The following is a 15,748-nucleotide window of genomic DNA, read 5'->3' as shown; positions in this document are numbered from 1 at the left end:
TAAGCGAGTTAGTAGGTGAGGGTTTTGTGAATGTTTTTTGCAATTTTGTGTCCCCCCCGACCCCCCAAGGCCCCTCTCGCAACGCCACCGGCCCCAGACTAAAGTTGCTGAAACTCATGGTTTGCGCTGCGAATCCTTGTGCAACGCAAAGGACGAAAGTTCGGCCTAAAAATGGTAGCACAGCAAAAACGGTAATTTTGGTGAAAAACTATCGTTTCCGCTGAAATCCAAAAATCCCGCTTCTTGTGTGCAAGGAAGATGCCCAAGCTGAATTCCTATTGGTAATTCCACACATGAAAGTGCAGTACTGCACATAATTAAATTCACTCTGCACGTATTACTTAAAGTCTATTTGACTTAAGTGAACAGTGAGTTTCATTTTCCAAAGGCTGCACAAATCCAGATAGCCAAGGTTCCATTGTGGTATTTCATTTATTTTTGCAACTATGCAAACTTCTTTCAAAGATATTATTTTAAAGAACAGAAAAGAAAGTGAAAGGTAACTGCCTACTTACCAAAGATCAAAAGCAGTTTGTCTTTTGGAATGTTTTGACTTAGCGTTACTACTAGTCATTGGTACATTCATTGGACCTCTCTCACCGAATGTTCCCTCCAACGAAGAATAGTCTGCACAAACAGTAACATTATTAAATATTGCATCACCATCTTGCACTCAATCAACATCCACTGATCAATGAGCTCTACACTTACCTTCATAATAACTTCGGACTCGTCTATCCCTGGGCACTGTCTCAGAATATACATATTTATTTTCCTTTGTGGCTATACCATCTTCTAAATGTATGTCATGATATCCTCCAGGCTAAAATGTAAAAACAGTAGAACAATGTTACTTCTTGCATATCCTATTTGATAAATAATATATTAAATCAGAACTTGTTCATGATGCCTAGTAGAAATTTAAGCCATCATGCAACCCTATCTTTTGACAATGCACGAGTACGAAAAGAATTATATCTAAAATAACTTTTATTACAGTTCAGGCTTTTAAACACTACTTCTCGTTCAAGGGTTCTACCAGACTTAAATACCCAAATTTGCAGTAATAATGAATAATGGAATTTACGTAATATTCACACTAAATCTCCCATCAATTTGAAGGCAGAAATATCATGTGGAAGACCGGACTTGTATAATTTAAAATTGATTCCATGTTTAAATGAAGCTTCAGAACGAGGCAGTACACTCCACAGTAAAAGGCAGTATTGTCTTGGGAGGAGGAGGAACTGAAGGAAATCCTTATTAGTCAGAAAAGTGTGTTCGTGAAATTGATGGGATTGAAGGCCGATAAATCCCCAAGGCCTGATAGTCTGCATCCCAGAGTACTTAAGGAAGTGGCCCTAGAAATAGTGGATGCATTGGTGATCATTTTCCAGCAGTCTATCGACTCTGGATCAGTTCCTATGGACTGGAGGGTAGCTAATGTAACACCACTTTTTAAGAAAGGAGGGAGAGAGAAAACAGGGAATTATAGCCTGACATCAGGTGGTGGGATCAATTATTAAAGATGAAATAACAGCACATTTGGAAAGCCATGACAGGATCGGTCCAAGTCAGCATGGATTTATGAAAGGGAAATCATGCTTGACAAATCTTCTTAAATTTTTTGAGGATGTATTTAGTAGAGTGGACAAGGGAGAACCAATAGATGTGGTGTATTTGGACTTTCAAAAGGCTTTTAACAAGGTCCCACACAGAGATTGGTGTGCAAAATTAAAGCACGTGGTTTTGGGGGTAATGTACTGATGTGGATAGAGAACTGGTTAGCAGACAGGAAGCAGAGAGTCGGGATAAACGGGTCCTTTTCAGAATGGCAGACAGTGACTAGTGGGATGATGCAGGGCTCAGTGCTAGGACCCCAGCTATTTACAATATACATTAATGATTTAGATAAAGGAATTGAGTGTAATATCTCCAAGTTTGCGGATGACACTAAGCTGGGTGGCGGTGTGAGGTATGAGGAGACGCTAAGAGGCTACAGGGTGACTTGGACAGGTTAGGTGAGTGGGCAAATGCATGGCAGTATAATGTGGATAAATGTGAGGTTATCCACTTTGGTGGCAAAAACATGAAGGCAGAATATTATCTGAATAGCAGCAGATTAGGAAAAGAAGAAGTGCAATGAGACCTGGGTGTCATGGTACATCAGTTATTGAAAGTTGGCATGCAGGTAGAGCAGGCGGCGAAGGCGGCAAATGGCATGTTTGCCTCGGGGATTTGAGTACAGGAGCAGGGAGGTCTTACTGCAGTTGTACAGGGCTTTGGTGAGGCTTCATCTGGAATATTGTGTTCAGTTTTCATCTCCTAATCTGAGGAAGGACGTTCTTGTTATTGAGGGAATGCAGCGAAGGTTCACCAGCCTGATTCCCGGGATGGCAGGACTGACATATGAGGAGAGACTGGATCAACTGGGCCTGAATTCACTGGAGTTAAGAAGAATGAGAGGGGATCTCAAAAGAAACATATAAAATACTGACGGGACTGGACAAGTTAGATGCAGGAAGACTGTTCTCAATGTTGGGGAAGTTCAGAGCGAAGGGAATCAGTCTAAGGATAAGGGATAAGTCATTTAGGACCGAGATGAGGAGAAACTTCTTCACTCAGAGAGTTGTTAACCTGTGGAATTCTCTACCGCAGAGAGTTGTTGATGCCAGTTCCTTGGATATATTCAAGAGTGAGTTAGATATGGCCCTTAAGGCTAAAGGGATCAAGGGGTATGGAGAGAAAGCAGGAAAGTACTGAAGTGATGATCAGCCATGATCTTATTGAATAGTGGTGCAGGCGCGAAGGGCCCAATGGTCTCCTCCTGCACCTATTTTCTATGTTACACAGACAATATGAAGTCAAAATCAATCTACAATGACCACATATCTTCACCAGAAAATAACTCTGTTTAAAAAAAGGTTCTTTAAGAAAAAAACAACCCTGTATGGAACTTAGTATTTTGGAATCTTCCAAAAGCTCTCAAATTAATTCTCTAGGATGTTACTCAGTGCAAAGATTTCCAGGTTATAAAGCTACAATTTCTTGGAGGATGCTATATCAATTGTGATCAAAGCACCCATTGTTAACTTAGACAGTTTTCTGCATTGCACATGCTACTATTGAGAGGCCATGAACAGATTGGGAATGGACTTCCCTCCCAGTTCGAACACACCCTGGCACCACCTTAGTGTTCCAAACTGTGCCATTTCCATGCTACCAGACAATAGGATTCTACCTCTCTCAGACCAACCATATCCAAGGACTCCTTCGTACAGTGCTAGCACACTTCAGGTCTCCAGATCCCATCAACACCCAGTGTTGCCAGTCTGTAGGACTTTTATACTCTTGCCAATCCTTTGAACACTGCAACCCCCCACTCCGCACACACGACTGCCAGATTCAGAAAGAAATAGTGGAGATGGGGAAAGAACATGGGAGGGGTGGGAAAGAGAGAGATTGGAAGGCCAGGAACTTGTTGGAAGGGAGAAAGTCATGAATCTGGGGAAGTGGGAAGAACTTGGGCAGGGGGAGGTCAGAAACTTGGGCAGGGATGCTTGAAATTTAGGGCGGTTAAGGGATGGGGGGTGGGAAAGGAGGGGTGGAGGTCAGGCACTTGGGCAGTGAGGGCAGGAACTTATTTGTGGATGGGAGAAGGTCTTAAGTCACGAGGGTGAGCCCTGTCCATTCCAAGTAAACTCCGTTCTGTCTGGAGTAGGCAGTCAGAATGGCTCGAATTACACTTTGCAAAGTAATTGATTACGTAGGCAGGGAGGATCTAATTACATATTCTAGAGAAACTGCTGGGTGTGTCTTGTCCCCCAAGGGAACCAATCAGGACTTGTCATCCAAGGGGACCAATCAGAGCTTTTTGTGTTGTGAATAAACATGTCCTTTCTTGGGAGTACACAGTATGTTATGTGTCTCGCTGTGAATAAAGGCTTGTAAGCAAGTTGAGATTGGCCCCAGAACGTTATCCTTCACCACCTGGCTGTTTGACTTTTTACACTTATCTAACAACATTCTATTGATCTTGGGCTTGGAAGCTCCAATTGTCCAAGCATTTGGGCGAGTTAAATCCAGATTACTACTACGCCTTGTTTGAAAAAGTTTCTCTGTACCTACCCTATCAAATTCTTTTAACATTTTAAAGAAGTCTTGGTTACCGGAAGCGAGGATGTAGGACCTTATAAAGACAGGATACGGAGGTTTGTGATGGAACGCTGTAAGCAGATACATGACTTAAAAGCACAGGCTAGAGATCAACAAGTAATCAAGGACTTGGAGAACGACACTAAAGAACAAAAGATCCAAATACCCCAAAATAGGCAGTCAGGTGACGGTGAGGATTAACCCAGAGAGGTCCTTGCTCGCACCAAAGTGGACTGTACCTATAAGGTATCAGCAAGTGGAAACACTGGACACAGTTGGAAAACCTAGTCACTAACTAACTAACCGGTGACAACCGGAAATATTATTTTTTTTGCAGGATTTTGATGCTCGTGGGAACAATGTGGGATAACTCACCCACATATCAAAGGCAACAGACTGAGGGACGGCAAGACCTGTATTACAGGGACTCGGGCGACATTTGTTGTGATAAAGAATTAAAAACGCTGACTGTGACTTAAATTGCAGCGTTGGACTAACGGGGATAAGACATGGCGAGGGGTCGGATCGACAATAGGGATGGGCCAACATTGCAGGACTAATAATTTAGGAGAATGAGAGCATTGTGTATTTTGCACTCAGGAGGAGGAGACAAAGATACTGCACCCAGGAGAAGGTGTGGGGGGGGGTTCCAGATAAGGTGCATGCCAAATTTCACTTAATTCTCTGGAGTACCCCAAGCAAAGGAAAGATGAATGTAAGTTATGCCCGCCCTCCCAAGGTGCCTATAAATGGTGTTGGAGGGCTATTCCCCGAGACACAATCCTAGCGCCACCGTGTCCAATTATGAACGCTGGGGCAAAAGGGGGATTGGTAATAAAGCAGACCAAGGATAAAATACACTTCGGGGTACGTCAGCGAATAATTACTATATTCCTAAATTTAACCATCCCCAGTTTCTGCGGGTCAAACTAGAAGCCTGTATAAACACCTGACCCTGCGAGCACTTGAAGGCCCTGAATCAAAAATCATGACGTTTAATGTGGAAAGAGGGTCAGGTAAAAAGCGGGACCAGGAAAAAAAAAAAAGAGGGATACTAGAAATAGTAAACGCAGGATACGCGGCGGGAGTTGCAACGGTAAACACTATAGACCTGCACACGATAGATGATCGGGTCAACGCCCTAACCCAAGCCTTACAGGGATTGTTGGATAGGGAATTGTCACACGTTGCGAGACCACGCCAGAACTAGAGTGGAAAGAAACTTGAATAGAACCACACAGACATAGTATGCTCAGGGTACAGAGCATGGTTGCTCAGGGGTATACAACATAACCTAGAGCAACTTCAAAATGGAAAAGTGCCGGATTGGATAATAATTGATAATAAGTTTTGTACTATCAATACCACAGTATGATGTGACAAAGGGAGATCCCCTATACCAAACAAATAATCGAGGAAATAAGAAATCAAACTCGCGTGCGGTACCATGACAATCCAGATATTAATTGAAGACAGCAACAGCACTAAGAGTCTCCGCATAGATGATTGTTATAAAAATAACCAAGTAGTTTTATGTCGAGATCCACTACGAATGATCAAAGATGACTGTGGATATGACCAAGTTGACAGGTGCACCTTGAGTATCACCCCCTAGCACGCGACTACGAAACTACCGCTGTTCCACGAGGAAATGGGGAATGGTGTGTGAGCATCACGGCTACTGAGACGGTCACAAAGAAGGGAGGAGATACCTCATGCGCCATGAATACTAACTTCTGCTTTACCCCGCTTGACGAAACACATGAATAGACGAAACACATGAATAGAAGAAACAGAAGATACCCCAGGCGGGGCAGAATTCGAACACTGAAAAAATGTGCAAGTGCATCCATGGATATGGATAGTGTCAATGTACTGGTTGTAGTGCAAGGGATCATACTGGTCATCTTGATGTTGTTAGCCTGTAAAAGGTGTAAGTGACGCAAGAGGCAGGCCATAGCCCTAACTATAGTTAAAAGATTTCCATGCAGGAGCTTAATGCACGACCACTAGAAGTCTTCATGTGCAGTGCCTAAAGAGACAAGGTTATGGAGAAGGTTTCCGCTGGCTAGCTCAGTATATAGACTGAAGCTGACTTTGGGAAGGAGATCTGTCAAAGGCTGAAGAGTCATCTACCAACATATTGAATAAGGGAATATAGACAGTCCGACAGAAAGGACTTATTTAGTAAAACTTTGATGGGAAAGCCAACAGGTGGGTCCTGCAGTTCGGTAAGTAGTGCTACCCAAGCGAAAGGACAACCCTGGAAGTTCACTCATGAGGAATTAATTAGGAAATGGCCTATCTTGGGCATATAGCCAAGGGCCATTAGGGGGGATTGTAAGGGGAGGAAAACCAATACCCGAACTGAATTGTAGGGCTTATCAGTATTAGGAGGTTCTGAGGAATCATAAGAAGCCAACAATGCATTGACCCTTAGCACAGACTGATAGAAGATGAAAACATACACTCAGTACTGAATAAAACATCCACCAAGGACAGTGGAGAATCAACAAGCTAGAAAGATAGCAAACCCTGGGAAGCAAGGTCAATTCACACGTCATGAGGAACTGAGGCAAAGTTGACACCACTCAATAACACATTCCAGAAGGGCGACACGTGATGGGAGATGGACAGGTGAGGGAGAACCACTCAGAGCCAGTCTGAGCAGTAGGCCAATCGGTGGTTTTGTAGGAGGGTCACACACCTCGAAAAATGTATAACTGTTATTGAAAACCTTTGTTCTAGGAAGTGTTCATCGGAACCTTCCCTAACATGCTTGAATAAAAACCGGTTAATCGAGGTTTCGTCCGAGTGATTCTGTGGTCGCTATACGCACGGGTGGGTGTCGATTCCTTATATCAGGGAGTCCACCTTGAGGAAGAGAAGTCTTTTTACTCCAACACACCTCGATCAGATTGCCCTTCAATCTTCTGTACTCATGAGAATACAACCAATCTATCCTCATAATTTAACGTTTTAAGCCCCGGTATCATTCTGGCGAATTTTCAATGCACCTGGACTCTCTCCAAGGCCAATGTATCCTTCCTGAAGTGTGGTGCCCAAAACTGAACACAATACTCCAAATGGGGTCTGATCAAGGCTCTCTACAACTAAATCATAAAAGATCCCTGGCGAATACCACTTGTTACAGCCTGTCAATCTGAGTACAAACCATTTGTCCACTCCGTCTTCTACCTTCCAACCCAAAATCAAAAAGCTACTTTCAATTCCGTAAGTTATAATTTTTTTCATTAATCTTGTGTGTGGAATCCGACTGATTGCCTTCTGGAAGTCCATATAGATAACATCCATAGACATTCCTTTGTCTAGCTTATTAGTGAGCTCCTCAAAATTTCAACTAGAATAGTCAGACATGACTTAACTTTAACAAAGAACATAAGAAATAGGAGCAGGAGTAGCCTGCTCCACCATTTAATATAACCATAGCTGATCTGATCATGGACTCAGATCCACTTCCATGCCCGCTCCCCAGAACCCCTTATCGATAAGAACAAAGCAATGCTGCTCTCTCTGATCAAGTCATATTTGTTCACATATTGTCACTTTATCCTTAATGATAGACTTTAGTAGCTTTCCCACAAATTATGTTAAATTGACATATCTATACTTATCAGGCATCTCTCTCCCACCCTTCTTAAATAATGGAATAAAATGAGCAATTTTCCAGTCCCTAACGACTAACAGTTGCTTCCTGAATACATCAGACAGTTTGCAGCACTTTTACTGCTATCAATATTGCTATAAAGCAGCATCTATCCAGTCTTCGCCAATGTCTGGGAATTAAGACATAGTGAGGCTGGACAGATATCATAGATAAAGTTACATCACACAGCTAATCGCATGTAAGCCTGACATGTCACACACCTTTGCATGCAAGCCTGACAATATTGCTATAAAACAGCATCTATCCACTCTTCGTCTATGTCTTGAAATTAGGACATAGTGAGGCTGGACAGATATAGTAGATAAATAAAATTATATCACACAGTTAATCACATGTAGCCTGACATGGCATGTAGTCCACCATTTGACAATGTTTATATATGTGTAAGTAGTGAATCACTGCTGTTTTAGAAGGCTTACAGTGTCATAAGAGACAATGTATACGATACAAAGATGGGAGGAAAAGCAATGTGTGAGGAGGACACAAAATATCTGCAAAAGGACATAGACAGGCTAAGTGAGTGGGCAAAAATTTGGCAGATGGAATATAATGTTGGAAAGTATGAGGTTATGCACTTTGGTAGAAAAAAATCAAAAAGAGCAAGTTATTTAAATAGAGAAAGACTGCAAAGTGCCGCAGTACAGTGGGACCTGGGAGTACTTGTGCATAAAACACAAAAGGATAGTATGCAGTTACAGCAAGTGATCAGGAAGGCCAATGGTAACTTGGCCTTTATTGCAGAGGGAATGGAGTGTAAAAGCAGGGAAGTCTTACTACAGCTGTATAGGGTATTGGTGGGGCCACACCTGGAATACTGCGTGCAGTTTTGGTTCCCGTATTTACAGAAGGATATGCTTGCTTTGGAGGCAGTTCAGAGAAGGTTCACTAGGTTGATTCCGGGGATGAAGAGGGTTGACTTATGAGGAAAGGTTGAGTAGGTTGGGCCTCTACTCATTGGAATTCAGAAGAATGAGGTGTGATATTATCAAAATGTATAAGATTATGAGGGGGCTTGACAAGGTGGATGCAGAGAGGATGTTTCCACTGATGGGGGAGACTAGAACTAGAGGGCACGATCTTAGAATAAGGGGCCGCCCATTTAAAACTGAGATGCGGAGAAATTTCTTCTCTGAGGGTTGTAAATCTGTTCAATTCGTTGCCTCGGAGAACTGTGGAAGCTGGGACAGTGAATAAATTTAAGACTGAAATAAACAGTTTCTTAAACGATAAAGGGAATAAGGGGTTATGGGGAGCATGTGGGGAAGTGGAGCTGAGTCCATGATTAGATCAGCCATGATCTTATTGAATGGCAGAGCAGGCTCGAGAGGCCGTATGGCCTACTCCTGTTCCTATTTCTTATGTTCTTGTATCATTCTGCTCCCAAGGTAGAACTATGTGATTTTGAGACCATAGGTCTAATTCTTAAATAAATGAAACCTCAGGTCACAATTTAATTATTATTTGGAGAGAGGACGTTGCAGATGGAAAAATGGTTATGAATTTCAGGCTCCAGATAAATTAGGTGTTTCTTTCCCTCTTTTTTTCATACAAGGACAAATGGATCTCCTATGGCATCACTCACAGCAAGTCAGTGGATAGTAAATTGTTATAAGGATAGTATTTTAACTATGTAATGCCCAAGAAATTATTCTAGTGCTTTAAGTGAGAAAGGTGGAAAAAGTAAGGTTCAATTAAAATTGGTCAAACCAGAGAGAGAGCAGAAAATTGAAGCTCATCTACAGAAAGCAAGCCTGCCAACCTGTGGGTTAAGATGGTGAAAATTAATTAGCTCTGACCTCAATCTGATGTTGGTGGCTGTGAAATGAAACTGCATTGTCCCTGGTAGAATCTTTGACTGGTGGTCTGCTGTGCTTTCCATCAAATATGGACTGCTCCATCTGCAAGCATGATACAGAAATGATCTAAATAGCAAAAATGGAATCAAAAATAATGTAGCATATTTTCTGTTATAGCATGTACATAGACTGCATAGCTTCAGCTTTTGAAAAACTCTGAAAACCTTTGAGTCATAAAAATGGAGCCACTTTAGTGGGGTTGAAGAGCTATGGTAAATGGGATGTATAACAATGAAAACACATTTTGAAAGTATAGCAAATTGCAATATAACCTGACCCATCCCAACCTCTTTACACTGACTTTATTACAGCCATTATATTTTTCCGTTTTATTCAATTATCTTTCCTTTTTCATTTTTATGACATGTGCTGTTATGTATTAGAGTAATGGATCGCAGTACTGATTTATTAATGTATATACAATCCCAAATGATTTTGGACATATATGTTAGAGCCATTAAAGCACATTTTTGCCCAAGATCAACTTTGGTCTCAGCACGGCTGTAATTCATTCTTTTTGATAAAGTAATGTACACACTTAAAATATTCCTCCTCCCAGCATTTAAAATGTTTGGTGGTACAATGGTTGAGTAAGCTACATAATCTCACTTTTACGCAATTAGAAAATGTTTATATTGCGCTCTTTATGTCAAGTCTAAATCACCTAGTACCAAACATTGTTCCCTGGGTACACCACGTCCAATCCTTTTCCAATCTAAATAATCCCCAGTTATCCTATCTCTTTATTTCCTGTCCATCGACCAAGTTTCTTGCTATGCTATTATATTTCCTCTTATAACATATGCCTGATATTTTCTAAGATTCTTGTGATATACCTTTTTGCCTTCTGAAAATCTATTTACAATATATTTACTACATTCCCTTTATCTATGCAATTGCTCACTTCCTCGAAAAATTTTCCAAACACGATTTACCTTTAAGAAATCTATGCTGGTCTAACCCACATATTTCTATATGCTTACTAATTTTATCTTGAATTATGGACTCTAAAAGTTTGCCAAAAACAATGTTAGAATAACTGGCCAATTATCCAGTTTATCCTTCTCTTCCTTTTTGAGCACTGACTACCTTCCAGTCCCAGGGTACAATTATTCTGGGCCTCATTGTACACTGATTATCTGATTGAGATTGCTCAGATTAATTTGACTTTAAATGATCGATAGAATAAAGACTTGCATTTATTCAATGTGGATCCACTGATTGATCTGAACGGTGAAGAGCATCCGGTCCAACTAGTTTGCCCCACACAACTGCGACACCCCCCGCACTGCAAAATTCTACACTCCACCCCAACCGGAACCATGTATCTCCTGGGAGGTGAAAAACAAGATTAAAAAACCCAGGGCAATTGGGGGAAAAAAATCTGGGAAAATTCCTCTGACCCATCCAGGCAATTGAAACTAGTCCAGGAGATCACCCTGGCCGTATTTGATTCCCTGAAGTACTTACCATTGTATCTGTGCCAGCCAACAAGTGGTTATCCAGTCTAATCCCACTTACCAGCTCTAGGTCCATAACCCTGTAGGTTACGGCATTTCAAATGCCCATCCAAGCACCTTATAAATGTGTTGTGGGTTTCTGCATCCACTGCCCTTCCAGGCTGTGAGCCCAAGACCCCCACAACCCTCTGCGTGAAGAAGCCTCCCCTCAAATCCCCATTGAACCTTCCACCAACCACCTTAAAACTATGCTCCCTTGTGAGTGACCCTTCCACCAAGGGAAATAGACCCTTGCTATCCACTATATCCAGACCCCTCAAAATTTTATACAGCTCAATGAGGTCACCTCTCAGCCTCCTCTGTTCCAATGAGAACCCAGTCTATCCAATCTATCCTCATAGCTAAGATACTTCATTCCAGGCAGCATCCTGGTAAATCTCCTCTGCATCCTCTCTAGTGCAATCACGTCCTTCCTATAATATGGCGACCAGAACTGCACGCAGTACTCCAGCTGTGGCCTAACCAGAGTATTATACAATTTAAGCATAACCTCCCTGCTCTTGGATTCTATGCCTCAGCCAATAAAGGCAAGCATTCCGTATGCCTTCTTAACCACCCGACCTACTTTCAGGGATCTGTGGACAAGCACTCCAAGGTCCCTTTGTTCATCTACACTTTTAAGTGGCCTACCATTTAATGTGTATACTCTTTCCTTATTAGCCTTCCACGTGCATTACGTCACACTTCTCCAAATTAAATTCCATTTGCCACTGTTCTGACCACCTAACCTGTAGATTTTTTATCCTCCTGCAGTCCATGACTTTCCTCTTCATTATCAATCACACAGCCAATTTTAGTGTTATCTGCAAACTTCTTAACCGTACCCCCCTATATTCAAATCTAAATCGTTGATGTATACCACAAAAAGCAAGGGACCTAATATTGAGCCCTGCGGAACCCCACTGGAAACATCCTTCCATTCACAAAAACATCCATCAACCATTACCCTTTGCTTTCTACATCTAAGCCAATTTTGGATCCAACTTGCCACTTTGCCCTGGATCCCATGGACTTTAACCTTCGTGACCAGTCTACCATGTGGGACCTTATCAAAAGCTTTGCTAAAGTCCACATACACTACATCGTATGCACTACCCTCATGGTTACCTCCTCAAAAAATTCAATGTTAGCCAAACACGATCTTCCCTTAACAAATCCATGCTGACTGTCCCTAATTAATCCTTGCCTTTCTTATTGTAGATTTATCCTGTCTTTCAGGATATTTTCCAATAATTTTCCCACCACTGAGGTTAGGCTGACAAGCCTGTAATTACTCAGCCTACCCCTTTCTCCCTTCTTAAACAAGGGTACCACATTAGCAGTCCTCCACACCATGCCCAAATCCAAAAAGGACTGGAGTGTTTCTTATCTGAAGTGTAAGAATCTATCTCAGTATAACCAGTATAATCTCAAAACAACCTAGCCTTAAAAAGCCACAGGCACAGGAAGATAGTGGGAAGAATGGAGTTGTCCCTTGGCTGGCTCCATTAGCAAGTGTCCTATCAACCTCAGGGATCAAATTTTGCACAAATAATGGAATTAAAGTCTCTCTTTTCTACGAATAAAAGGCTCCTGGTTTCTCTCAATTTCTACACCTCAACCTTGGAGGAGAGATAAAAGGGGTATTTCCTTGCAGTCAGTTTAGACAGATGTGGGACAAAATATTTACACCTCAACCAGGGTGTCGCTGTGGCTGGTTTAAGAGGGGGAAAAACACAAACAGGGTTCCTTCACCTGGCTGCCATTCAGTGATTCCCTGCTGGGAAATGCATATATATGGATGTCAGGTGAGGATAGGATTAGGCTCAAATGTGATGGGTTCCAGTATCAATCAAATGACGTGCCAATACTCATTCTGAGCTCGCGTATGAAGGGCAATGCATCGAAGGACTGCTGGTGCTTTTGGAAGCATTTTCCAGCTAGTTCGTGGCCTTGAAGACAACTGGAAAGCTGCAAAAAGATTAAGTGGCCATTCATCCAAAAGAATGTTTTATCCTCATGTAAATCATCACTTTTAATGTACCTAATACAATCCACCTTTTAGGATCAAAATAGCTGAGCAATCATTCTTCTATATACATGCACTTGTCAATCCCACAATCGGTTAAAAGATCACTGAATTGACAGGCCTGCAACTACCAAGACTGCAGTGCATACAAAATACAAAACAAAATAAATGTTCTTAATGTAATAATGTCATGAAAATTCTTTCAGACTTTCAATATATGTATATTTTTTCATTTCAACAATAAAATTACATTGAGGGGGGAAAAATAAGGAATGGGAGTGTATAACTTTAGTGAGCAAAATGTTGAAGGGTTTGGACCAAGTCTTGTAAAAGACCATTGTTCAGTGCCTTGAATTAACTGAATACTCGTATGTCCATAAGATAGAATTTTGCACCAGGGACTAAGGGAAGGCTGGCTGACAGTAACACAAGTCATAGGCCTAGAAATCCCGGCCTCCCCGAGTCTGTACTGAGTATGTACGGACCCGGGAAGACATCGCAAAAGCCGGTTTTCAGCGCACAATGCGCATGCATCGTATCCTCCGTATCCCCACAGCCAGGACATTCGCATGGGTAAGATTGCGGTATTTACTCATATCTTGCCCAGCGGATGTCCTAAAAACTCTTGCACCTGATAAAAGCAGGCGCATATCGCCTAGCCTACTTTTACAGGCATGAGATATTTAAAACATACAAAAACAAAGTTTAAAAAACACATTTTATTGTTAAAAACCCTGTCCACCACAGTAAGTTTATTTTAAAGCATAATTTAAAAAAAAATAAGAATATATATTTTTTTATGAGACATAAATAACTTTAATTTAAATTAATCAAATAGTTTTTCTGTTCATTTTTGTTTGGGTGTTTGGGGCTGTTTCTCAATCATAATAATGGGAAGTCCTACTTACGGAGTTCCCGTTATTATGAATGAGAAAATACTGTACCTTGATTGGCTGCCTAGAGCCATGTGACTACAGTTCCAGTTTACTGACGTCCCGACGTGCACGCGTTCCGATGCGCAGGGAGAGGAGGTCTCAAGACTGGGATCGCTGGTGGGCAGGAACAGGTAAGTGCGCATCTTTTTTTAACTTTTTCAGTCGATCGCCTGCGGGAAGACCTTGACCTGGATTTCGAGGCCACAGAATTGCTAGCACAACTGCATTTTGTAAACTAGCAGTCAGAGCAGCAGGATAGCCAACAATAGATCAGCTCTCATCATCGTGATCTCAAACCTGCAGCAGAATCCAATAAAATCTTAAAAACATACACCATTTGATGTGACACTGGAACACAGTATATCATAAGTGAAATCCATGTGAAAACACCTGGCTTGAGGGACTTCATGATAACAAAGAAAATCTTAAATCACAATGAAATGTCAGTGTTTTTTTTATATAAGCAAAGGTGAATCAATTACTTCAAGAAATAAAATACATTATAGTAAACAGGAGATGGGAAAAAACAATCAATGCCAGCTGGTACAGAGGTGCAGTTATAGAAACCAGCAATCAATAACACAAAGTAAAGCTCAGACGTACAACAGAACAAGGAACAATTTGCTGGAGTCATGAAACGATCTAGAATGTCATAGTAGTTTTGTTGGGGAAATACTGAACCACTTTCATAAGAACATAAGAAATAAGAGCAGGAGGTAGGCCCATAAGGCCCCTCAAGCCTGCTCCACCAATCAATATCATGGCTGATCTTGGGCCTCAACGTCACTTTTCTGCCCGAGCCCCATACCCCTTAGAGTCCAACAATCTATTGATCTCAGCCTTGAATATATTCATCAACTGAGCATCCACAGCCCTCTGGGGTATTCCAAAGATTCACAACACTGAGTGAAGAAATTCCTCCTCACCCCAGTCCCAAATGGCCAACCCCTTATCCTGAGACTATGCCACCTCGTTCTAGACTCCCAAGCCTCTCAGCATCTACCCTGTCAGTCCTCTCAGAATCATTTGTTTCAGAGATCACATCTCGTTCTTCTAAATGCCAAAGAATATAATCCCATTCTATTCAATCTCTCATCCAAGGAATCAATCTAGTGAACCTTCGTTGCACCGTCTCTAAAGAAAGTATATCCGTACTTAGGTACGGAGACCAAAACATAGTACTGCAAGTGTGTTGTCACCAAAGCCCTGTACAATTGCAGAAAGACCTCCTTACTCCAACGTAGCATTGGCCTTCCTAATTGCTTGCTGTACCTGCATGTTAACTTTGTGTTTCGTGTATAATGACACCCAAATCCCTCTGAACACCAACATTTAATAGTTACTCAACATTTTAAAAATATTCTATTTTTCTATTCTTCTTACCAAAGTAAATATCACATTTCTTCACATTATACTCCATCTGCCACCTTCTTGCGCATTCACTTAACCTGTCTATATCCTTTTGCAGACTCTGTTTGCTCTCCTCACAGCTTACTTTCCCACCTAGCTTTGTGAACTCGGATACATTACACTCAGTCCCTGCATCCAAGTCATTGGTCCTGAACTTGTGGTCGGAGGTGTACAAA

The 15,748-nt window shown here is 41.6% G+C and overlaps 1 protein-coding gene across 3 annotated transcripts in view; it reads right to left on the bottom strand.

The window, feature by feature from the left end:
• Positions 1-15,748, bottom strand: part of cdkl5 (cyclin dependent kinase like 5) — a 180,523-nt gene that overhangs the window by 23,057 nt on the left and 141,718 nt on the right. For 2 of the 3 annotated variants that reach the window (XM_070893967.1, XM_070893969.1), the window contains exons 13-15: positions 9,640-9,741; positions 712-823; positions 516-627 (exon numbers count right to left, since the gene is read on the bottom strand). In XM_070893967.1, coding sequence (XP_070750068.1) covers positions 516-627; positions 712-823; positions 9,640-9,741 — 326 coding nt within the window. The remainder of the gene's footprint in view (positions 1-515; positions 628-711; positions 824-9,639; positions 9,742-15,748) is intronic. The other variant, XM_070893968.1, reaches the window with a different exon arrangement.

Source organism: Pristiophorus japonicus, chromosome 11 (assembly GCF_044704955.1).
Source record: "Pristiophorus japonicus isolate sPriJap1 chromosome 11, sPriJap1.hap1, whole genome shotgun sequence".
Taxonomy (NCBI): domain Eukaryota; kingdom Metazoa; phylum Chordata; class Chondrichthyes; family Pristiophoridae; genus Pristiophorus; species Pristiophorus japonicus.
Note: the sequence above shows the minus strand (reverse complement) of the source record. Positions and strands in the feature narration are given on the sequence as shown.